At 41.7% G+C, this 26,746-nt stretch overlaps 1 protein-coding gene across 1 annotated transcript; it reads right to left on the reverse strand.

Annotated features, from left to right (window-relative positions):
- Window positions 1-624: 624 nt before the first annotated feature.
- plcd3a (phospholipase C, delta 3a) lies at window positions 625-26,243 on the reverse strand. The gene is made up of 15 exons (XM_049561681.1): window positions 25,950-26,243; window positions 15,984-16,151; window positions 11,999-12,227; window positions 10,657-10,786; window positions 9,864-10,089; window positions 7,704-7,905; window positions 7,443-7,587; window positions 6,430-6,582; window positions 6,183-6,335; window positions 5,932-6,082; window positions 5,667-5,783; window positions 4,926-5,104; window positions 2,618-2,753; window positions 2,158-2,307; window positions 625-2,067 (listed from the first exon to the last, which is right to left on the reverse strand). The coding sequence occupies exons 1-15, from the start codon at window positions 26,038-26,040 to the stop codon at window positions 1,925-1,927; spliced, it is 2,373 nt and encodes a 790-aa protein (XP_049417638.1). The 5' UTR covers window positions 26,041-26,243; the 3' UTR covers window positions 625-1,924.
- Between the last annotated feature and the right edge of the window lie 503 nt (window positions 26,244-26,746).

Raw genomic sequence — 26,746 nt, forward strand, 5'->3', positions numbered from 1 at the left:
CAACATTGTGAAAATGCTATAAGTAAAAGTCATGCATTAAAAACCTTATTGAAGTAAAGGTATGTAAGTATTTTCAGCAAAATGTACTTAAGTATCAAAACTAAAAGTCGTCACTGGACAGTAAAACATTCCCTGTCAGTGTTTTACTATTACATGACTTTTGTTGGATTAATATCACTGCTGTGCTATTGTGTGTGTTGCATTAAAATTTGTAATCTGAAAAGTAACTACAGCTGTCACACAAATAGTAAATAAAAAAAATGCCTCTGAGATGTAGTGGTGTGGAAGTATAAAGATGTAGAAAATGGAAATACTCAAGTAAAGAACAAGTACTTGAACTTGAGTAAATGTGCTTCGTTACATTCCACTACCGAACATTTGCATATGTTATAAAAAGCAGTATTTCTACTTTCTAAGAAAGCAATATTCTTCATTTTCTTGTGATCAAACCCACAAAAATATTAAAACCAACAATGTGTACCTCTCGCAGTGCTTGCTGACGTCCTTACCTGTCTGTGGCACTCAACCCTGGAGTGGTTCCTGCGCCCCTCTGCACACACACATACACATATTCTGTCTGTCTCTTGATATGCAAAAACAACAAAAAAGGCTCACACAACAATGTGTTATTAGTGCTTTTATGAAAACTGTATTTTCTCTTGCACACATAATACCAGCTCCCATTCACACAACATTGGCGTTAACACTGCAAAGTCATACTTCACATTTGTTACATGCTGCTGAAACCCATTCTGATCATATACACTGTAATTACAGTAATCCATGTGCAGCACCTTTCATTACGGCACCATTTTATTAACAGGGAAGCTCCTTTTAAGAGTATTAAGTGATTTACTGTAGCTTACAGTAATTGGTGGTTGTATTAAATTGTTGCAATTAGTGTTTAACCACACTTTTCTAGATGTGAAGGTAAGGACAAGAGTTGGCAACAAACATAATTACACAAAATAGAAAAGAGGCAAAGGAGCCTTCAAGTAAGTATCATTAATATTCAAACACATAAAAACTTCACATGGAAATGCAAAATTGAAATAAGATTTGAAATTTTAAGAGTATAAGTAAATATCAATCGGCAAGTTAATACTGTTTATATTTCAAGTTCATTTGTAAGTTGTGGAAATATACTGTCATAAAATCTCTCTCTCCTGAGAGAAATGAAAAGTGCCAGGAGTATATAATAAGACTAACTGAAATAAAAGGCTCTCATTATGTATTAAACCTTCGTGGACAAACTACAAAACACTATTTAAGTTGTATTACATCACGATGAGTGCTGAAACAATAATACAAAACAATAATATTTGTCATTTTTTGATATACATGCTTGAAATCCTACTAATAGCACTTATGAGACAGCCTTAGTTAAGTAAGTACTATTATTATTATCATTATAGTTATTGTTTTGTTATACAATCCTCAGTCTTTAGGTCAGGCCAAATACTTAATGGAAAAATCTTAGAATATTTCTAAAATCAAAAATACAAAAGGATGAAATGACACATCTTGACTCAGTCGATAACCGCCTACACATGAGAGATAAAAACACTGAAATTAATTTGGTAACGAGTCCCAAATTGGTGTATTTCATGAACCGCAATCCACAGTGCCCTGTTTCCAGAGCACTCAGAGCTGACAAGACCAGATACTCCCACAGTGTATCATGGACTCATTATCCGGCCCGAGGCAATTCATTTGCTAAGAGCCAGCACTCTTCTTCATCTCTGATAAACGACATCTTTCCTCCTGCATTGGGAAGTGGCTCAGTGTAAATTGGACCACTTGAGGTCTGGGCTGTGAGACGGGCTGGCAGCAGCAGCCGTCTCTTTCTGCTCACATTCAGAGCTCCTTTTCCAAAGTCCTTTGTTGTCAGAAAATGCAGCTTTCCGTTTAGTTCAGATGCCCGTCATGCCTTGCCTTTGGCAATGGCCATGCGCTCGGACACGGTTTTGATGGGAACTCCTCTGCGGGTCACTTTGACATGGATGAAGAGCGTGCCGGGGGAAAGACTGGAACCATCTGCCTTTAATAAATGAACATGGCGATAACCTGTGAAGAAAGAGTATATGACACACATTAGCAACAGCATGCCTCAGTGATGGCTGCTTTATAATATGCACAGGGTATCTTTATGAGCACCTGTTCGTAGGCTTGTAAAAGGTAAAGTGAACTGCCCCACAAAGTCATTTTTGGCAGTGTGATCATGGTCCTCCACTACAAAGCGCACCAGGACCAGTTCAGGGACCTGCAGCTGGAAGCTCAGCGTGCAGTCCCATCGCGGGTTGAAACCTGTAGAGGGCGCACAAGAGCTGTAAATACATCATCCAGGATGGTCGCTTTCAAACAAACTAATCATGGCGTTAGGCAGGAAAAGGATTTGTGCTGCTGTCATCTGTGGCCTTCTGCATTTAAGTCATTACAAAATACGACAATAATGGACACAAAGCACAACAGCGAAACATTCTTTCACAGCTATAACAGTTCAGCATAAAAATACAGTATTATTCCTCTGCTTTAAACATTCATACAGGTAATAATATAAGATTTACACTCTGTTGTTTTTGTGTTTTTTAAGTGAATTGTGGCATCTCAGAATTACCATTGTTGTCAATGCGGTGGGTTTTTTGCTTTGCATTATCAATAGATACGCCATGAATTTCCACCACCACCTGCGGGTCCACAATGGAGCTGGCCTTCTCTGTGTTGATTTTTGGCAGCTGCTGTGCAGATATTATCTGACAAGCAAAGTGTAAGAAGTCAGTTTTCATATCAAATGTCAAATTCTGATGGGTTGTAAAGCCCAAAATCACAAAAATGCCTCACAACATATGTGGCATGCGACACCCTCCGTCTTTAGAACCGCATTTCAGAAAAAAAACATAAATGGGTAGTTCCGATTTTTGAAGCGGGGTTGTATGAGTGACGTATCGATAGTCAGTGTATTACCCACAGTAGATAGTGGTCAGCATGCCACCAGATTGAAGCAAGCAGACAGGAGTACTGACACAGAAGCAAAGCAACATACTGCTGTGGACAGGGCAGGAGCAAAACATATTTTAGCCACCTAAAAATGAATCAGTATTAGTTCAGTATATGCTGTATTTAGATTTTTTTCAGACAGCAGTTTCTGATGGAACTGAAGCTGTTATATCGCTCTCTTCAAAGCCAGACTCCAGTGAGAAAAACAGTGATTTAACATAGCTAAACACAGCAGCTGCTGCGACTAAGGCTGCCTCGATCAGTTGGCTTTTTGAGTTATGGTGTGACTTTGGCATTCAGAGTAGTTAATTCAGATTTACCAAAGTCACACGATAACACTAACTACTTGATCGAGGCAGAGGCATACCTGTCAAGTTTTGGATTTGAAAATAAGGGAAATTTTTCGGCACCCGGGGATCAAAATAAAATAAAAAAATAAATAAATAAAAAATCAACCAGCCACCCTCCTCCCCTGACCGTCCCTCCATAAGTAAAGAACAGTCCCTAAAGTGTGGTGAGGTTTGTGGGCCGTTATGTGCCACAGTGAGAGAAATGTGAATGGCTCGTTTCTCCTCTGACACGCCACATACCTGTGTGCCGCCACGGCTCGGTTGTCCAGGTACTACTGGGCAGTCATAACACCGACGAAAGTGGAAATTACTGGACCTGGAGTCGGACTTCTCTGTCACCAGTAAGCCGTTATCTTGCGACACAGAGCACTATGAGCCCCCACCGTATATCTGTCTGTGACCCCTGTTCAACCCACAACCGCCAGGATTCGCCTTTCCTTTCTGCTGCTGGTTGAAACGTGATAATAGGGGTGCCCCAGCGCCCACTCCACTAACTTGACGTGGAAATGAGCGGTAGTCTAGAAAACTGGCGAGTTTTGGGGGGTTTTTTGTTTGTTTTTTTTGTGTTGCCTCACATAGATTGCACCCTGGGCGGTTGCCCACATTGCCCATAGCAAAGCCCATCCCTGGGTGTACAGGAAATCTAAAATAACCACTTGTCAACCAGACCCGCTGTCGACACTAACCTCGCGAGGCTAGTGACAGAGTTCAGTTTGGAGAGTCAGAGGAATGTTTTGGTTTTTTTTAAATTATATTATAATGCGGGAGATTTACGGGAAAATACTAATACGGGAGGACGGCAGGAAAGAGGGGTAAAATACGGCAGTTTCCCGGCCAAAACGGGAGACTTGACAGCTATGGGCAGTGGTAGACCAGTAGCCTTCATGTTCAGTGAGCCAAAGTTACTGTTTTTGTCAGTGGAGTCTGGTCGCTTTAACGAGAGCATAGATAGGGAATGGAAGCCGTTAACAGCTTCCTGTCAGAACTGGCTGTCTCACAGAAAAGTGCAGCATTGAGAATACTCTCAATACAGCATACACTTTAACACCTGTCATACATTTTTTTTAAGTGCGACTTTTTTAAGGCGGCTAAAATACTTTCTGCTGCTGGCCCCCATCCACAGCAGTACATTGCTTCGCTTCTGTGTCGGCATCCCTGAAGCTTCTCCAAACTGTGGGCGTGCTAACAGACATCTACTGTAGGTAATACACTGACTGTGGATAAGCACCTCATACAATTCCATACTATCCCTTTAATAAGAAAAAGGAAGAAATCTTAGGAAGGGACAAAGGAAGGATACCACTTGTACAACGAACATAAAATCACTACTGTATGCACAATAGACAGAAACAACAATAGTACAATAGAACAATAGTATTACATTGTGGAGAAACAAAATGACAATATTAGGTAAATAAAGTGCAACCATATATGAAGAGAATTAATCTGGATGAATGGCGTCTATCAAAATTGTATTGCAGTTTGTCAAATGACTAACTATGACCATCATTAAGGGTGGACTTTAGTCAACTAAACAGAATTTGCTGTAACATTATTAGTCAATAGGTTACCACTCACTCGTATTGTTAGCTGGGTGGGGATGTGACCGGGGCCTCCGCCCGTGTTCTCAGGGTTAAAGTTGGACGTGAGGCTGCACAGGAAGTCTGGTTTAAGAATGTATCCACAGCGACCATTGGGGAGGAAGCGACCTTGGTTCAGGTCCATTTGCTCCCCGGGGGTCTGGAAGTTCAGAGCCACTGCACGGGAGAGAAAGCGGGGTCAGTAACGCAGCAAGCCTGATCACACGCCAGTAAAGCTGCAACGATTTATCAATTGAGTAGCTGTCAACTATTGATTTGATTGTCAACTAATTTAATAATAGTTTAATTGGTTTGACTCATTTTTTAAGAAAAATAAAATCAGAATTCTGTTTCCAGCTTCTTAAATGTGAATATATTCTAGTTTGAGAGTAAACCAAATGTCTTTGGGTTGTGGACAAAATAAAACCTTTAAGGATGTTGTTTGGGCTTTGGCAATCATTTTTCACCAGTATCTGACATCTTACAGATCAAACAACTAATCAATTAATCGAGAAAGTAATCAACAGATTAATCCACAATGAAAATAATCATTTGTTGCAATCCTATGTCACCCAAAAGCGGGTGACATCAATGTGTTGTGTTGTAGCAGCAATTTGCAGAAATGAGAGTCAGTATAACACTTCCTTGGCACTTACTGACCACATAATGTTTTCCAAATGAATTGCCTTAATTTGCTGCCATCAGAACAGCATCCAAGCTTCTAGTCTGGAGTACTAACCCATCTGGCAGCCACCGTTCCACATTTCCTGAGGATCATAGTTGGATGATTGGAGGCGCTGGCCGGAGGGGTAGATCCGGCTCAGCTGCCTGCTGTTGTGTCTCACAAAAAGCTTCCCTGTGAATGAAAAGAAGAAAACCACATGCCATGATACACTGGAGGCTGATTATATTTTGTGTAGAATCAGCTGCAGAAAAGCAACGTCAGAAAATCTTTTTGACTTTCTCTCTGTAATGTCAAAATGCAATTATCGCCACCGTTGTACCCGAGTCTTTGATGAGCCTGAGGGCTTCACTTTCGGAAAAGGAGGACATTTCATTTGGAGGTTTTTCAGATGCATTTTCAAACCCGCGGAAGGGGACACTTGTGCAGTACACCACCAGCTCTGATAGCTCTGGGCTCAGTTTAGGACAGACCTGGAAAGGGCAAATGCAAACATAAAAGAAAATTGGCAGATTATCGAAAAAGTTCACTGAAGAGCTTCTCTGGCTTAATGACAAGTCTTTCTGTTCTGACCTTTGCTGGATCCTTCTTAGGTGTGTTCTTATTGCTGCTTGCAAATTCATCTTCGGAGCTTGAGGAGAAGCTGGCACAGCTTCCATTCTTGCCCAGCTGGCCCAGGTGGGGATTGTGCTTCTTCCCTTTTATCAGAATGCGCCCCTTCAGCTCCTGCAGCAAAGGTCATTGGAACAAATTACTTCATTAGAAAACCAGACAGCCAGAGGTCTCTGGAAAAGGATCCAACTGTGTGTATGTGTTGCACCTCAGGAGAAGGCAGATCCTTTTGCGACTGGGCACGAAGTGGTTGGGTGAGCAGTTTGCTGCCCAGGATGGTGCGGAGGTGTTTGGCCATAACAGCCTGCTGCTCCACAGAACAGTGGTTCTCCAAGGACAGGATTAAAGGGTATGGGGACGCCTGCAGGGAGAAACACAAGAAAAAAGTCATTAAAATGCAGTTATATCATGTGATAGAAATGCAGGGCATAGCACTGTTATGGTGAAGTATGTCAAAACCAAAATGCCACAGGGTTGCCTCAGAGCCAAGTATGCAACCACAAGAAGCGCAGCAGGCTGTGAAAGAAACAAGTCTTACTGACTGCCCACTTATTTCATTAGCAGTGACTATGGGTGGATTATGAGACAGTGGGCCCCTGGGCACAGATATGCAAAAGGCCCCACCACTTTTCCTCTGTAGGAGCAAGACACACAGACTCTGTGATGATTTCCCCCGTTTGTTGTTGTTGTTTTAGATCTTTTGGTAGTCCAAATGTATCTTTTTGTATTTTCTATCTCTTTGTAGTCATTTTATATCATTTTGTAGTCACTTTGTGCTTGTTTTGTGTCTTTTTTGAATCATTTCTTGTGTCTTTTTGTTTATTTTGTGTCTCTTTGTAGTCACTTTGTGATTGGTTTGTGTTTCGTTGTAGTCACTTTGTGTCTCTTCGAAGTCGTTTTGTGTCACTGTAGTTGTTTTGTGTCTGTTTGTGGTCATTTTGCATGTCTTTGTAGTTACTTTGTGGTTGTTTTGTGCCTTTTTGTAGTCTTTTTGGTTATTTTGGATCTCTTCGTACTTGTTTTGTGTCTCTTTGTAGTCATTCTGGGGCTCTATCAGGTCAGTACGTGTTAATTTGAGTCTCATTTTGCAGGTGAAGGCCACGAGGGCCCAAAACACTTTGGCCCCTCTGGGCCTAGTAGGCCATTCAGTAACCCATCCACGGCAGTAACAAAAAGCAGCGAGCATACTTTCAAAGCTGAGGGTTTACACCATCAAATCACCTTGAAGGCGTACTGGTTGATGGTTTCGATGACCTCCTTGAAGGGCACTTTGGAGGTGAGAGTGTGGCCATGGTAGATGACAGGTTCACCTTTATCTCCATCCCAGCAGTCCAGCTCCACACAGCGACAGCCCTGATTCAGAGCCCTGCCAGAAGGAGACACACTTAATCTCCCACCACAGCGAGATCATAAAGACATCTAAATAGGTTTTGAAAATGCTAAAATATGTTGAAGATGTTTTACGAGTCTCTGTCTGAATACCTGATGTATGGCTCGGTGCTGCTGGCGCTGGTGACTTGGTCCTTGGTAAGGTAAGTGTTGTGTGAAGAGGAGATGAAGTAGTGGGCCAAAGGGTGGCTCATGTCCTGGTAGACTCTGGCATGGTCAGGGTTAACCACATCATTCTCCACGGACAGCATGTACATGGTGAAACCATTCTGGGTCATGAACTGGTTCTTCTGAGCTGCAATAAACAGCAAAGTGTTTAAAGGATCTTTTAGTTTGTGTATCAGCAAAACTGGTGTGAGTTAAATTAACGGGTTTACACAACATATATTAGGAGTGGGTACAACAAGCTAGGACAAGAGAAGGTTTACACTGAATCACAGCCTCCTACTCACACACATTGAGCTAAATAATCTAGGTAAAACATACCCTGACCTCTTATATTATTTATTTTGACAATAATTTTAAGCTGTCAGTATTGTGATGTTTCTGCCCTGCTCTTCACTTAGCAGTCAAACAGTGTTGGAATCATTGTGTTATATAAACTGCTTTATTTTGGAAACTACTCATAAAAATCACAGTTATTTATGACACACGGATTCTCTCTTTCTGAAACCAGACAGTCATCTGGTCTCCAGACGAGAAACACATCTTTCCACGTACAAATAAAAAGTCAAATTCATAATAAACAAAATGCACCATTGCTCAAGTCAACAGTCCATATGATCGACATTGAGAATATTGGTTTTTAGTGTTTACTTTTTTATTTATTCATGAATCTGCTGCTTTATACAGGGGTTGACAGGGGCAAACATGCTACAACAGCCTAAAACACATCCAGGAGAAACGTGCTGCAGATTTAGAAACGATGCCAATTCAGGAACAGATATGAATATCCAACACAAGTGCAACAGAAACATGTTGCAAATGAAAGATGACTAATGGCAGGAAGCCAAATAAGATGCATTATCGGCAAACACGTTGCAAATACAGAAACGGTGCAAACGCTGCATATCTAGTCAACACAACAAAAGTTGTCAAGGCCTCCAGGGTGAACGCTGGAAGGAATAGCTTGATTTTCAACTCCAGAAAGAGAGAGACCAAATGACAAAGTGTGTTTGTTTTCGAAATGAGTAAAAGTGGAGTGAAGAGGCAACATATAAAACTACGTCTTTACTAAGACCAAATGGAAAAAAGCATATGTACCTTTTTATGTCGCCTCTTAACTCCACTTTTCTTCCCATTTCAAAAACAAACTTACTCTCTTGTGTGGTCTCTCTCAACTCCCCAGGAACAGCGCCAGGCTTTGAAGCCAATTTTACATAGAGGCCATGGAATTGCAACTTATGGGTCTGTCACATGATGCCATGGCACGAAAGATGACTTTTTCCCATAGACTTACTCTGTGAGAGGGACTGTAAATCAGTGGATACATTTTTTTGAGCATCATCCCATGGAATGACTTGTCTCACTACAAAGATTTGATCCATTCGGTCCAAAAACACACTGAAAGTCTACAAAGTTACAAGTAAATCATTTCATCCCCATTCTAGTTAGAGGAGGCCCTTACTCTTTGGGCCCCACAATGCAGAAGATCCGGGTCCAGGGGCCCGCAGCCAACGCAGCTGAGACAAATGCTTTTTGAGTCGTAAATCAAGCTGTTCACTTCACGCGCCCCCTGGAGGCCTGGAGAGTGGAGAACCTCTGTTGTTCTGGCTATAGTAGCAGCGTTTTCTGTTGAATTTATTTTTCGTTTGTGTATTTGCAGTGTGTTTGTGGTTGTTTTTTTAGTGCTGCAACACTTTTCTTGTAATGGAAATGTTTTGGGCCATTGTAGTGTGTTTGCCCTTGTCTGCCATTGTACTTTCGGGCCTTTCTTCTTCTGAGTTCTGAGCGTGTGGCATTCTGTTATTTTTCATTCTAGCCATGGCAGCTTTTATTGCTCATACTACTGCAACTACCTCCTAAAATGTCTTCTTCCTCGAAATAAATCAATTTCACTGCTGGAAACATAAAGTGCATCACATTACTGTGCCGCAGAGGATTCTGCCTCAGTGTTTAGAATAGCAAGGGGTTTCATAGACATAAACTAAATCACTGTTTTGTCACTGCATCAAAAGAAACATCCACGATGTTTACATGAAAACATTGTGGGATTATCCTTTAAAGCCTTTAATGACTGCTTTTAGAACCTACCCCAGTCGTTGAGCTCATAGGTGAGTATGAGACTCTGAGCATGACTCAGAGAGGCGTCTTCTCCTTGGTCTCCCAGGAAGTCTCGCAGCTCAGCGGTGGCGAGCACACAACCATTACTTGAATAGTGTCTGAACACAGCGTCCAGCTCGGGCCGTCGCAGCAGCTCCCTGCAGAACTCCTCGATCTCTGTATGATCCAGGCGATTATCACCAGATCGGTCGCACCTCTGGAATACATGGGGATAGGGATCAGTTAAAAAAGACAAACAATAAAAACACATGCAGAGACACATATCAAACACAGTACTTTTATTTTGGGAGTGCTTCAGAATCCCTGTGGGGAAAGCATCTTCATAATAATTCAACCCAGCTGTGTACGCTATAGGGTTCTCCGAGGAGGGTCAGTGCTGTAAGCTGCATCGGGACGGAGCATAAAAACCAACAGTTGAGCTGTAATAGAGAGCTGAGGGACATAGCAGGCAGTAATGCCCCATAATAAAGAAATAACTGGCTCTTGATTTGTTGTGGGGAAGACAAGAAGGAGGGGGTAAAGATGAAGAGCGGGGCTGGCGGTTGGCTTGCTGCTGGCTTGGTAATTGAACACAGACTCTAGACTCCAGGGTGTCCCAGTAAACTGACACTGGCAAAACTATCAACAGCTCTGCATCTCTGTGCAGTTATCCCCTCTCTTCTCACAATTAATGCTTTCAGCATTCAGCTCATGTAAATTACATCCACTGATGATATTTTACAGGTGCTACAAACGCACACAGCGTACACATCATGACCCTGACCTTGAATAAACAGCGGGCATACTGCTCACTCAGGTCAATGTTGATCATCTGGAGCAGCCGTTTGACCTCGTCGTAGCTCATCTTGCCGTCCTGGTTCTGGTCCGCTCGCTTCAGGTAGCCTCGGATCCAGGTGTGGAGGGTTAAGGAATAAAGCAGACTAAAATCTAGAGACTGCAGTTTATCAATTGAGGCTGTTGTTGTCTTCATAATGTGCAGACCAAAACAGCGCCGCCACGTACACTGTGCGTAGGGTATCAAACGCTGGAGGGGGCACCAAAACAGTCAACCATCATCATTTATTATCATAATGATGAACTATTTAAATTTAAGATGAAGCACAATTTAAAAAGGCAGACTATTTTAGGAAATATGACATTTATCATTTTCGAAATAAAAAATAAATTCGACATCAGGGTGATTACGTAAAAAAAAAAAAAAGAGAGAGAGAGAGAAAGCCAAAAAATAAAGATTATCAGATTGTTTTGTCTGTCTCTCTGCTGCTGCAGTCCTGCTCCTCATATTGTGCCGCTTGGGAGTAAGGGGTCGGTGGTAAGAAAGAGTCAGTGGTTAGGTAACTAATAAACTGGCAACTGAGTGTACACTGGCAGGCATAATCCAACTTTTGTTCATTTCAACCATAGACTGTATATTTAAACAAATCTATGATGTCAACATTGTCTGATTTGTTACCTTCTTCAATTCAGCTGTCGCCTTAAAATCTCCAGGGAACCAGCTCTTAGGTGTTTGTTGGGAGAGATGCAACTACATGTAAATAATGTTTTCAGGTCGAAGCCAATTATTGTAAATCACTTTAGACAAAAGCATCTGCCAAGTGAATGTAATCTAATGTACCTGCACTAAAGAGTCGATAGCAACAAGAGACTAATAATAGTTTGTTGTCACCTGAGTGTGCAGTTGTGCAAACTGTAACACAGAAAGCCCACACATACTCATTACACCATTTAAGATAAACATCACGCAGGCTGCTGAGAGACTACAGTATGAAACATGATGAATTAGATAACAAGAAATCCTAAACAAGATAATTGCCCTGATGATTTTTATGTTCAGGGAGCTATAAATAGATTAAAAGAGAAGCAGAGATGATGTTAGTGTTATACCTGACACCTACAGTCATATTATCCTCTGGGTATGAGGGTTTGCAATTAACAGTGATAGTCGCACTATTTTTAGGCAAGGCTTTTTTATCTAGTCATTACTGCTCATCTTAGCTATGCTGTGGACGTGGGATGGCACATGTGACAGCAGAGTCAGTCACCATAGCAATGCTGCGTCAGCTACACTATATTTATTCTGGCATATTGGAAATTGGGTAGGATATTGGTCCAGTTTTTGCTTCTGACTCATGTTGGCCACGTGCTCCTTTAAAGTGCGGAGCCCTCGCACCCAGCGCCGAGCCTCATCCTCGCATGGGCACAGCAGGTCCAGGCTCTTCCTGGCTCCTCTGAAGACCACTGTGAAGCACTGGCTGTCCGGCACCGACCCAGACAGCGCCCTCAGCGCCTCGGACTGGCAGCCCTCACGCACACACTCCACCTCTGTCACTGCAACTGAGAAAGGAGAGAGGAAGAAAAAGTTCTTGTTGAGTAAACACAGCCAGGAGATTACAACAACACGAGGAGCGAAGCAGCTAAAGGTCAAATGTGGAGTGTTTTTAGGGATGCATAAATCCAAGCAGTGTGTCATAGCAACAGGATTGTAAAATATAACACACACTTCACATACGTCTCAACAGGATAATTTTAACCTGCAATTTGACTTTTACAGCACCCGAACTGGCATGCAAGTGAAAGCTGCATCCTCAGTTTGTGCTCTTCATGCTGAAAGTCAAAGAGCAGCCTTCTTATAGGTTTATTAGTGGTTAACTGCAGCCATGTTGTGAAGCTGTGTTAGCTGTGTAAAGGGATGAGTTATATAAAAGTTCACCCTCTGAACAGTTGTCATGAAGAGGGAAATTGGCTATAAAGTCCAAAACCATTTTTTGTACCAGGCTGTAAACATGTTCATTTCTGCTGTAAAGATAAGACATTTTAACATGGTGGTCAGTGGGGATTGACACGCTTCTGGAGCCAGCCTCAAATGGCCATTAGAAGAACTACAGTTTTTAACACTTGTGCATTGGCTTTATTTTTCAGCCAAGGTTGTTGCTTGCCCTAAACCAAGGTATTAGAAACACTGATGATGGTGCTAATTAAGAAACCGGGAAATCACCTAGATGCGTTCAATTTATTTTCTGGGAATCTAGAAGGTCTAATATGATGTGCCAATACATGCTGTAAATGTTGAGATATTTCCCAGGACAAGTGAAAAAGTTGATTTGCTCTGGGTGCTAGTGGAAAAGTCAGGGGATTACCAAAGTCAGAATGATCCATCCTCTGGGTACGATTAATGTGTGCACCAAATGTCACTGCAATCTAGCCAATAATTATTAAGATATTTTACTCTGGACCAAAGTGGTGGTAAAAACATCTTTCTACTTTCCCCCCTTTAATCTGGGTATGATTCTGTCGAAGGAGTCACAGGCCAGGTTGACAATTTTATGTCATCTGTTTATCTCATATTTGCAGAGCTCTGGCAAGTCTGGGCAACACTTTCTGCCCAGAAAAGACAGCCAAACACACACACACACACACACACACACACACACACACACACACACAAAGGCTAGTCTAGCTGATCCTAACACAACAACTTTATTCAGCACAGGAGCTCATCTATTTCTGCTCTGGGATGCCTGCTGCGTGGCGATCACTCAGTTAGGGAATAAGCAGTGTCTGCCCCGACAATGGCCTCATTCTCTTGCTGGAGGTCATAAAGCCTCCGCCGTCCACCTCTTCAAAATTACTCCACATTCCTCTTTTGTGGTTATCCCAGAGACATGATGAAAGTGACATGAATGTGTGTGTGTGGTTTAGAAAGGAACAGCAGAAGTGTTAAGTGTTGTATTCTAATGCCAAGTGCTTTTTTGTGCATCAGACGCAGCACTGAACTACAGGCGCCAGATCACAATGGACCTGGAGAACCGCCTGGAGCTCGGAAAAGAGGAGCCGAGCCAATCCTTCATCTCGGATTCATGCAAACGCACACTTAGACACACAGAGATATGGTCCCCAGCAGGCTGCCAGTGTGGCATTATCAGTATCTGCCCGCTGAAGAGGCCATCCTGTTCTCACACTGCTTGTCATCATCATTGTAAGGAGTGTTAGACGGTGCAACACGACCACTCTGCAGCTATTTCTGGAGGTGCTGCAGCACTATCAAGACAGCCTTCACCACCCGCTGACCCACAAACCTGCCCTGCCACCCACCCTGTCTGTAAGGCTAGCATTAAACTGCATTTCAACATCAGGACGGAGAGTGCAAACAGCGGAGAGGTGCACAAACAGAGACAAGGTGGGAGAGCTAAAGGTCAAGCAACAAGGAAGAAAATAAACTTGGGTGAGAAAGATTCATCCCCCAGTCATGTGAAGTAAACATGCATTCCAGGAGAAGATTCAACTCCAAAAAAAAGTGACATGTAAAGCAGATTTAAGGCTGAATACACACCTGCACTTTGGCATTCTCTACAGAGTCTAATCTCTTTGTTTAAATACTTTCCTGTGTCAATATGAGGCAGGTCAAATACCTCTGCTGAGATTAGAAGAGCTAATATTGCTCTCTAAAAAACACCATCTTCTCAGCATTTATATGAATATTTTTATGATTATTACCCCAATCAGTATCTAGAATAAAGTATCTCTTGCAGTTCCTTTATGGTGTGAAAGCAAAAGAACCAACCACATGATTTTATGGTAGCATATATGTGATTTTAGGATTATTTCAAAAGCCAAACTACTAATTTATTCATCTGCTGATCATAAAATCTTTTGGAAAGCGATCTTATAATTGAGGCTTATGATCAGTTATTTCTTCTTGAGCTCTTTGTGACACCAAAGAACATAAATGTAAAGATAAAAGCATTTAAGTGCTGCAAAAACTTCTGTCAGTCACCAGAATTTGATTTCCCCACGTGGGTCCTGGTGATGCAGGACAACAAAACTGTCCAATCAACGAGGTACCTGTCAGTCTGTACAGCTTCATGTTTACCCCTCTTGTTTTGTTTGTGAAAAGTCAGAGTAAACAGGAACTGCGCCTACGCTAAATACAACTAAGTATCTTTTTTCATGTGCATGCCTCATGCGCATCAGGTTCTTTTAGTGCTTCCTTACTGAGAGTATACGTGCCTTTAGTTTGATGATTACAGTTTTGCATTGTTTCACCCTTTTCTTTCCATTTGCAAAGTTCACTGCTATCTTGCACTCGTGTTTGGGTTATGGCTCCGTCCAATACACGTTGTCAGCAGAAATAACATTTCACCTAAAAAGGAATTTCACTACCAAGTGTCAGATCCATCTTACGTAACACAGGCACCCCAGTCAACCAGTAGGTGGATATTTAAAGGGTCAGTCCACCCAAAAAAATACACATAAAATGTCAGTTTGCCACTTAATCTTATCTAGCCATGCAGACCTCAGTCTAAGTCTACCAGGATACTGGTTTTGAAAGTACTAAAAGCAGCCCAGAGTGACATCTATAGCTCAGTCTAAGTAACCTGGAAATGCATTTTTGAGTATTTTCTGTGCATTGTGGGTGCATCAGCGAGCTCATGGCAGCCACTAATCTGTGACTTTACACAGCAGCTTAGCAAAGCAGAAGTGACTGTGAGTGAGTGTACCTGACTCTATGGGAGTCCAGGTTTATGAATCAGTACATAAATTACACATGATTATTGTTTAGCTAGATTTCAGAGCCCACAATTACTCTCCTCACTCACCATGGAAATAAACAGCTCTTTTAATAAAGCAAAGTGGAGGAGAGGGCATGAGATGGAGCCAAGATGAAACAGCTCAACAGCTCTGAACAATAAGCTGGCTGAATGAGTGCGCTGACGCACATCCCAGTTTGTACTGGGCTGGACGAGGAAGGCCTGCTGGTGTGTCTCTAGATTACTGCCTTGTAGATAAGTTTCCTTCCAGGCAAAGCCCTTTTCCTCTAATCTGATCTCGCTTAAGTTTCCTCTCTCAAGACCAATTCTTATTCATGAGCGCTCTAACTTTCAGAGCTTATTTTCCTCCTTAACCCTCCTCACTTCTGATAATTAACTCTTGGTCCTTTGACTCTTTTCCACCTTAAATCCTCCCTCCTGATGATTAGTCTGCTCAAGCAAGCCCACACACACACACACACACACACACACACACACACGTCTCCGTGCGTCTCCTTTCCTGCTCTCCCTGATCATGAAGCCAAGTTGCAGCAGCGCTTACACGTCTGCTGGGCTTTGGCTTTACGAGAGCTCTTGGTGGATTCACACCACACAGTGAGTCCATCTTCCAGCAGCCGCAGGTTTCGGCTCTTCTGCCACCTCGAGGAGCGAACTTTCGTCATGTTGGAGCCCTGCATCATCAAACGTATGTCGTCATTCTCCAGCAACCCTGGAGCACAAAAAATGGAAACACACACAAAACAAAACAGGAAGTTTTAATGTAAAAATAAACTGTGATTCAGTTTGATGTTGTGTTATCAGCAAGTTGAGTGCGTCTTGGTTTTGTGACGACATACAGGCTTACAGCTCTTCAATCAGCAATCAGTCCTTATCCATCTGTAAAAGATCCCACCTCTGTGTTCCTATTTGCAAGCATGGATCAAAGAGGCCAAAGATCCAAACAAATGATTAATGAGTGTGATAAAATGAATAAAGAACACTTTCTAATGCATCTTCTTTTACAGTGTTTCAACAGGGCAGCTCAAAAAAGTGTTAAAAGCAAAGTGGCACTTCACAAAATGTGTCTTTTTAAAAAGCTTGGCGGTGGATGTAGCTTTTAGAAATGATTAACTCTCATACAACAGCAATATCTCAAAGAAAAAAAGACCTTGCTGACTGCATTTGTCAAGCCGACCTTACATATACAGTCAACACTCTTCTGCTTATACCCTAACCCCAAGGCTGTGTTTGATATACAAACCTGGGAGGAAATTACCTGTGCTGAAGGTTTCAATTTGCTGAGAATAGCTGTCTTGAAAAGTGTTTTATCAAGTTTTTCTGTGCGTTTTCTTCTAGTCTAGACTTTATGAAAATGAACAACATACTTTAAGAGTAAAGCCGAGAGAGATCGAATGCTGAGATGTGATTCAGCCATGATAATTTGCAGATTTATGTCTCTCTTGGGGCAGAAGCAGCCCAACAGACAGTGTTTACCTGGCCTGCACTGTTCATAGTAGTTCTCCCTTGCTAATACCATCATATGGAAAATTCATCAAGGAGCTAAAACCAATGCAGAACCTCAGAATGGAGGCATGTGATACTATTTGTTGTGAGTACTGAAAGGAACCGGGCGTGTCACAGAGGGAAATAAAAGATGAAAGCTGGAAGGCGATGTAAGGACGTAGGGGAAACACAATACAAGTTGGGCTGGGCAATATGGAGAAAATCAAATATCACAATATGTCTTAGATTGTTTTTTAGGGGTTTTGCCTTTCATTGTTAGTACAGATGGAAAGTGACAGGAAAGGGGGAAGAAGAGAGAGGGGATAGCATGCAGCAAAGGGCCTCAGGCTGGAACTGAACCCTGGCAGCCTTTGAGCATCAAACATTTAATTTCCTGCATTCTGGGGAATTTTTATGCACCAATTTATTACTACTTCCATGTTTTTTGGAGGAAGACAAATGCACATGTCCTAAATCTTGAGGGGGAATGATACTGGAACAATATTGTAGGTTTGACTAGCCCAGTGGTTCTCAAATGGTGCTCCACAGCACACTGTTAATGCCAATCCAGTGTGCTGTGGGATTTTGTGACAACCACACATTACCATTGCAATGTTGAACTGGGCCAATACAAAAGTCATGAATGAATTTTTAATTGACTGTATTAGTATCTTGTGCACACCCATTTCCTCATAAAGAGGCAAACTATAGCTAAGAATGTAATTTAATTGAATTTGACTTAAAAAACCTTCGCTGGAAACCTGTTTGTCACCATTCAGGCATGGGGATCACAAGTGTGTGACACATCAAAAGCCCTGACTGGCAGCCAGTGTAAGGGATGATAACATTTAAAAGGTGAAAGCCATGAGTGGGACAATGCATTGCTTTATTGTACGGAGCAAATTCAAACAAAGCACCAGGAAAGACGAGCTACCCCCAAAAGACAAAAGAAAAAGAATTTATTTTTATTGTCTTATGTCGTGATAAGAGTGATGACACATTTTATAGATGCTGTTGTGCACAGATATAAATGCAGGTGTGCCTTGAGATTTTGGCTTGGCCTTTGATTGCCTTGGACACAAAAAGTTTGAAAACCATTGGACTAGCCTAGTCATGATGGGATTTATGATAAATAATCATCAGTAAAGTGTGTAAGTGGGTAAAAGCAAATAACAGAAGAGCTGGAACACTCTGATACGTTCTGTTAAAGTCCATCACTTTACTGTAATGAAGCCTTTAAAACCAGGAAAAGACAACAGTTCGATATTACGATATCCAAAATCTAAGACAATACCTAGTCTCATATCACAACATGGATAAGATATTGATATGTCCCCCTGCCCTACATACAGGTGTATGTTGAGAGTTGACAGTAAGATAAAGTCCAGTCATGTGAGAGGAAAACAATGTCCTGCAGTTTAGTGCATGTGCCACAGTATATCTTGTAAAAACTAACAAGAGAAGTTTTATGATCAATGACAAAACCAAGTGCTTGTACGAGATAAGACTCTTCAAGCAATAAGGCATTTCAACATGAGCTGGCTCTGATTACATCTTAATGAGATAAGGACTAAAGTAGAGCTGACACAATCAGTCAATTTATCCGTTATTCAATTAACAGAGAATTAATCACCAACACATGATAACTGGTTAAACATTATGCTTCTTATTTGTGAGGATTTTGATTGTACACATTAACATATTTGGGGTTTGGCCTTTTGGTTGAACAAAATTTGTCCTGCTGGCCTCTGAGAAGCTGTGACAGGCTTTTTTATTTTTCTCTGACAATCTATACCCAAACATTGAGATGATTAATCAAGCAAAATAACTGTCAAAATAACTGAGAATGAATAAAATTGTTAGCTGCAGCTCTTGTCTAAAGCTAAGAAGGATTTCGGACTGCAGGGTTGAAGTTGAAAGGACATGCAAGGAGTGTTTACACAATAGTTCAAACATGCCAGACCCACGGAGGGCTCGGGGTGCAATCCAATACTGTGGCGTAGACATGTTTGCATGAGTGAGATGGAAAATTAAATAAAATGTACTCAACTTTTTGTTAATATTTCAACAACTATTTATTCTGGTATGAAGAGTGTGTTTTACGAAATTACGAAATGAAGTTGCTGTTTCTTATTGAGTTGAGTGAATACAGTTTTTTGCTATTAATTGATAGCAGCTATCTTAGATTTATCAAAAGGAAGGGGAGGACGTGTTAAAGGCCCTGAAATTCTGGGAGGCCCTGAAAATGTCAGACATTCAGACTAAAACTGGTTCATAAGTTCTGCATAATGCAAATTTACCTTTCACGAAATGGGTGTAAAAATTAAAATTTACCACTAAAATCAACTGACAGTTTAGTTTTTAAAGGTTAAGTTAGGCTTGTACCTCACTATGACAACATTATGCAACTACAGCTTTACAGTACATCTTTTAATAAAGCCAATCCAGCTATGCCTCATTGCATCCTTTGCAGGGATAAATGGGGCCTCTCACAGAGCATTCCTCTCTTTCAGGACTGTTCAAAGAAAAAGTCCAAACAAACGCTCATTCTTGTCAAGTTATTCTTTGAGATTTAGTCTCTTTTGCTCACCTCGAAAAATTTGTCCAGCCACAGTTGGCATAACTTTCCCTTAAATCACAGTCCTCATACTGTCAGTGCCAAATGGCTGGAGTTCCTCGCAGGGCCCCCAAAGCTACAGCACAACAGAAACTGCCCTCAGCTCCCTCCCCCCCTACTCAAAACAAAGTGGGTGCAGCCGAAGATCTCTCCCCATCAGGGTCGAACACAAAGAAGTCCCCCCACCAGCCCTCCGTCCATAACAACCCTGTTTTCCCAAGCTGTTACTACATGCGAGGCATTCCCACAAGCAGGGCACACGGGCCTGATTAACTGCAGGTCATTGACCACGCTAAGCTGCCCACACAGCCTTAACTGCCTCTCTCTCAACCCGCTGCTTCACCTTTTATTACTGCCCCTTCAGCCTCAACCACATTCTTGCTTTTCTACCTGCATCGTTTTAATATCTAACCGCAGAGCAGAACGAGTGAGCACAAGCCTGCAAGTATTGGCCAATCCTCACTTCGGTTAAACAAAAGCACATTGACATTTTGATACACTAAACGCTCCTGAGAGTCTCTTTATAAGGGTGTAAATGGAGGGATGGGCATGATTCTTTAGGCCGGATGGATGAATTGTGCTTTCTTTTCATCGTCTCCTGCAGAAAATCTGGTTGACATCCACTTCATCAGATGGTTAAGTCCCTGCATGCCGACTGTCTAGCAACCACTTTGATGCAAGCATTTCGAAAACGCACAGAAATTAGAAAAGCAGCAGAATTAGCAACATTGGAGGGGAAAGAAAGCTAAGGCCATAGCTAGCTAAGCTATAGTGTCAGCATTCGAAGCATATCAGTTTAGCACAATTGCATGCTAATGTTTGCTAAGTAGCACTTAACACAAAATAGGCCTACAGCTACACCTGATGGGAATGTCATAGATTTAAAAAAAAATACTGACAAATAAAAACAGTGGCTTGATAATGGTGCTAGATGAAATGTTGCCACACTTGCAGCTCTGTCACTTTGCAGAGTTGTGTTTTGAGCTAAAAGCTAACATTAACGTGCAAACACGCTTGATGTTAACATGCTTATGTTTCCCAGGTTGCATTGCATTACATTTATTCAGCTGACACTTTTATCCAAGGTGGTTTATCTAAGTGCATTCAAACCATGTGTTTGGCCTACAGGTCTAATGTTTACCATCTTTGTTCTGTTATCATGCTAACAATTGCTAACTTGCTATTAACCAAAAGTACAGCTGAGGCTGATGGCAATGTCAATAGTCTTGGAGGTATGTGGTCAAAATCCAAAGGTGGGTAGGTGACCAAAAAGTGATCATCCTGTGGTGGAAAGGTCAACTGTGTGCACTAAATCTCATGACATAGAATATCTCTAGAACAATTGTTGAGATAAAAATTGGCGCCGGTCCATTCTGGTAGCCTCAATGTTGTTATAATTCACAGGAAAGTTTTTTTATGCCGCTGGTGGAGCTGGAGGAAAAGTCGGGCAGTCATCAAAGTCCCAAGGATGTAGACCTATCCACAGAGGACTATGACTGTCCGGACCAAAGTTGTGGACCTGCTAATCGACAGACCAACAGAGGGCAAAACACTTGTAAAACAGTTGAATCACTTCAAGATCCATGTGAGAAAATCTGGCTAAAAGAGACAAAGAAACACTGCTGGATCAGCTGTGAGAAAATAAACATTCAAATCAATCCTATAAGGAATATGTCTCTGAGGGTGTGTCGACACTGTGAGCAGCAGGAGCGCCTTCAAACCGAAAGGAGGATCAGAAAGAAAATAACCATATCAGCTGGTCAGTAATAGATTGTGTCTGCATGAGTCCTCTTCACTCAAGCCCACATACCAACTCCTCCTGGGACACGGTTCACATTTCTCTCAGCATAACAACTGTCACGAGAGCCAGCTAGCGAGGATTCTACACTTGCTTAAAGATAGACAAGTTGGGGTGTTGTTGATGTGATACGGGTGACGAGTCAATTCAATTTTCTAAAATTTGGCACCACAGCTGTCCCCACGAGACGGGTCGGGCAGCAAGTAGGACACCTCTTAACACGAGGTCCAGCTTTTAATGAAAATTATAATATCCAGAGTTAGGGGATGATCTGAGGGGAGATCAACTAAAAAAATGAGTTGTGACTCACAGCAGCTGATCTGAAAACAGATTCCCCAGAAAAAGGATGAGAAACAAACCGAGCATTATTTGGAAATCCAGAATTACTGCCAATGGCTTTTTGGACAGCACACAGTGGAACATGAAAGCACATGCAGCCGCTTTGTATTCAGCTGAAAATATGCAGCGCCCAGATTTTACATTCTCTTTGTTATTCATAATGAATGCTACATCATTCATTTACACATTAATAAGCAGGATATGAACACAGGGAGGAGTCCATAAACACGGCGAGGATGAATTTGTTGTGTGCAGCTGAGCTAACAGATTGATTTTAATCCGCAATCACAACCTTAATATCTGTACTTTGGTTTTTAGCATCTTTAATAACATTAAAAAAGGTGAATTATCTTGTCAAAACATAAATTAAGAACATATATGCATATTGAGCACTCATACAGCTCTGAATCATGAGACATGCCTCACTTATCTCGAAGCCAAAGATCTTGAGTCGCTGGGATTTCTCCTGCGGCTACTGAGGGTGGCAGATTAATAAATATTCAGCAGGAAACCAGACTGTATGAAAAGTGGAAGCTGAGTCCCAGTTTCTTTTGGATTGTTGATATCATGAGGATTTAAGTATTCTGGTGTACAGATTATCAAAAAAAAAAGACTTTTTCTTGACTAAAGCCTGGAAAAGAAGGCAATATGAACAATTTTATCAGCATTAATTCTGATTTCTGCAGAATTATGATTACACAAATGTCAAACATCAATGATTTATGAATGTAAATATGAAGGTCCATGATCTAATTCCTGCCAGACCTCTCTAGAGATGTTCTGATACCATTTTTTCACCAGCCAATACAGAGTACCAATTTGATAACACTGCTAAAACAGCTGTATGCCACTATATGGTATGGATGTGAAATGATTACTATCTCAGGTTAAACCCTAAACTGGTGAGACTTTACAGGATAAAAAACTGCCAAATCGCTAACATTTTGCTAATAGCTAACGTTACGCTACTTTTGGAAATCAATTCTTCTTCACCACTACACAACAATAGTTGCCAGTGGCTGCACAGCGCAGCTCTTTGTGTAGGTTACAGTTTGAGAGGGGTAAAGAAGAATCAAAAACCACCATTTTATCTGGGTGTAAAACATCTTTACAGTTTATTAATAACAGTATCAGATTGGTGCATAAATGTGGACACTCAAGGTTACCTAAACGAGGATTTTAGGCAGTATTGGAGGCATTTCCTATACTGGTATCGGCATCACAACAACTCTAGACCTCTTATGAACAAACTGTATGCCAATAACAGCCATTCAGATGAACTTATTTGGGAAGTAATGCACCACTTTCTGTAGCACACTTACCTGCAGAAACATTACACCAGTCAACATCATGTTCACTGGGGCTGCAACTAACGATTATTTTCATTGTCGACTAATCTGTCGATTATTTCTTCGATTAGTCGACTAATCATTTTACCGAAAAATGTGTTAAAATGTTGAAAAATGTCGGTCTGTCTCTCCCAAACCCCAAAATTAAGTCATCTGATGTCTTGTTTTGTACTCAAGCCAAAGGGTTTTAGTTCACCGTCATGGGAGAGTGTGTAAAGCTGCGTAAGAAGCTGCAATAAGAGTATTATGGGGTACTTTTATGGTACTTTTCTATGAAAAATGACTCAAACTGATTAGTCAACTACTAAAATAGTCACTGATTATTCTAACAGTCAATTAGTCATCGATTAGTCGACTAATTGTTGCAGCCCAATGTTCACAGGCAATTTTAAAGATAAACTATGCAGGATTCTCTGAAAAAAACAATGTACAGACTCATACAGAAGTAATCCTTCTCAATCATCACTCATACACGCCCTCAGTGGGTGGTGGTGTATTTTTCTGCAGACTCTGTTTCCTGCCTGTATTTTCTTCTTATTTTCTGTGTTCGGTATGTGTATGGGTGTGTAACCCCACAGTGCTCAGAAGTCAGGGCTTTATAAAAAAGGTAGCAACGGACCATAAACAGCAGGCATCCAAGAGATACAGTGCTGAAAAAAATGTAAACATAGTGAGGAAAAATGCCATATGAAAGTGAACCTGGGGCTGGTCTTTACTTTCACTTTCATTGGTCTTTGCAGTAGTGTTTGAAAATGGAAATGCAGCATTCTGGATCTGGTCTCATATGAATGTGTTATGACTTGTAAGTCGATGTAGGTGTGTCATTTGTATGCATGACACAATAAAAAGGATTCATTCATTCTGAAGATATTTTTAACACGACAACAGATGTTGACTAAGTACAGCTCACAAACTCAGCCAGTAGGTGCAACCTGTGAACTCATAACCTCAGCCCAAACTCTAAATTTAAATTTAGGATTCTTACATTTCTTGAATTTATGGATTCTGTTTGTGTGATTCCTGCTTGTTCCCACAATACACTAATTGGTGTGTTACACTGTCACAGCTCCACAGAGTTCCAGAGTTAACAACACCGCCGACAACCTCGGACTCTCTCTGAAACCAAATCCACAACCCCCGCCCCAGGGGACGTCTGTGGCTGAGAGTATATTTATCCATGTGTGCGTCTGTCTGATTCAAACATAGATTATCTCAAAACTAACAGACCCCAACTTCACAGAAAACTTTATCTGTTGAAGGCAGGAATCATTAGACAAACAAGTAGGATGAGTCCTGTGACACACACCACATGACACAAAACCTCTGAACTCTCCTCATTCCATTCTGGTACATGAGCAAACTATATGGTGTGTTTTCCATCTGATGTAAGTAAAGATTAAGAAACTGCTGGGACTTGCTGGGTTGAAGGCCACCTGACTGATTTATGACGACACATGGCAGTAAGGGGTCGGGGCTGAGCAGGCGGAGGGGGTGGGTGGTGACCTCACTGGCTTCATTATTCAGCATTAGCGGGATGCTCAAATATAGAGTTGACAGTTGCGTATTACATTTTCGGGCACAGAGATACAGTGTCACAACTCAAACATCAGTAATGCTTCAACAAGAGTCCACATAGTGTCAGAGTTTCAACATGGTCTGCTGTGTCAATGCCACGGCCTGGACCCCTGCACACACACACAGCTGTGAAAACATGGAAAATCAGGAGTTCAGTGATCAGGAATTGAATGTATGGAGCAGGATTTAGTTACCTGAATCCTAAAATAAACACTGGTGACATGTTACCAGAACAGGATTAGGTAATCAGCTATCATCAAGTTATTTTTGATTTTAAAAAGTGATTAGTTGTTTGTTTTTTGGAAACTTTGTGCAGGGAAATACTGCATACTTGTAACTATAATTCCACAATAAAATAGTTACAATTATTGTCTTGCATATATTTTAAATGCCTCAAATACCATTGTCAGTATAGTTTCTATACAACTTTCAATTCTTGATTGCATGCTGTTAAGAATATACATCATTTAACAGTGTTATCGGCTGCAAGCATGGTTTACATTTGTGCAGCATATATAGGTCAAATGTCAGCATCATCTGTGGACCAGATTTCCATACATCCAGCGTCTTCTCAGAGAGTCTGACAGGTGCTTTGTCCTGCTCAGCAGGTGTCTATTTTGGGGCGAGGTGTGACCATGAGCTGTGAGGGCTTGTGCGAAGGGGCAGCAGCCCATCAGTGCTGGGCTGGGAGCCAGTATATGCTGAGGTGGGCATGGTGAGGAGCCTGAATCACACAAGTGGGCTGGTGCACTGGTGAGTGTGATCAGCTCTTCATAAACACATGATCACTTCAACTTCCTACACCCCCCCACACACACTGTCCTGATGTGTCATTATCATGCTGATTACCAGCAAACTGTCATCTTAGAAAAAATATACTGGACATCTGTCTTATGCTCACTCTATTACTTGATTTTTGGATACAACCAGGCAAGTATAGGTCACAAGCACATGGCCAGACAGTAAACACAGTCCTGTATGAGCACACAAACAATCCTAACAAGTAGTAACAAGGGACACTAAGTATTCCCAGCATGTATTTAAAAGGATGCAACACTGGCAGCCTCATAGCAATTATTCTAATAACACTGACTGTGGAAAATACCAAAATAAAAGCGTCTTTATCACTTCAAAAACAAAACAGATATCAGCTGAACTGTTACATTAAGTGTGATTAAGACCACTGTACTCACATAAGTTCATATCAACAGTCTCAAGGAGAAACTACCACAAGGAAAACACTCAACACTTCAGATATCACAATATGTTTTATATATCTTAGGCTGGAGCACACAGTCACCACCTGCAGCAACAGAAAGGAGCTGAAAAGTTTGGATGTTTCCTTACCGAGCCTCCTGATGGGGTCCATCGTCTTCTCGTCCCCTTTACTCTTCTGCTCCCTGGGACTTGGAGCCGCCGACTTTCCGCTGCCTAACATGATTACAACTCCGGCGAAAATAACTGCACGCTACAACTTTAATACTCGAGCCTCAACTCTGGGAAATACTAAATCTAAGGGGGTGCAGGTGTCTTCCCGCAAGCGCAGATTTGTGCTGTCCCAGAAAAGCCCCCCGAGCAGAGAGAGGAGCAGCCAAGCGCAATGGTTATTCGTTTTCCACATGTGTGAAGTCCCTCCCCGGCGCTGCTGCTCTCCATGCCTGGGCGTAATATGACTCCAAACAAGGCGCACACTTTACGCACTCCCACCTCCTGCTCCTGCCCTAACATACACTGACAGACTGAGTATACGAATCATGCACGAGTACATTTACTCAAGTACTGTGCTTGTGTACAGTTTTGATGTACCTGTACTTAACTTTAGTTTTTCTATTTCCTGCTACTTGGAGCTGCTTTCCCCAGACAGGAGACATCATGCACATGCATGACTGGAGCCCAACACTGCTGACACAGCTTTGTTGTACTCAACTGCAGTGATTTAAATCAATTAAAAGTTGCAATTCATAGGCTACTAATGGAGTGTCCCCATGTAGGGGAGAACGGGGTTGGTTGTCACAATGCTTATTACAGCCACACTAGAGGGCGCTGTGACATGATGTTGACATCAAACTTTAGGCCTGACATCCTGCTCATGTTGCACTGGCCATTTGGATCACACACAAAGCATTGAGGTGAGGAGACATTTC

This window comes from Epinephelus fuscoguttatus, linkage group LG19, assembly GCF_011397635.1.
Source record: "Epinephelus fuscoguttatus linkage group LG19, E.fuscoguttatus.final_Chr_v1".
Taxonomy (NCBI): domain Eukaryota; kingdom Metazoa; phylum Chordata; class Actinopteri; order Perciformes; family Serranidae; genus Epinephelus; species Epinephelus fuscoguttatus.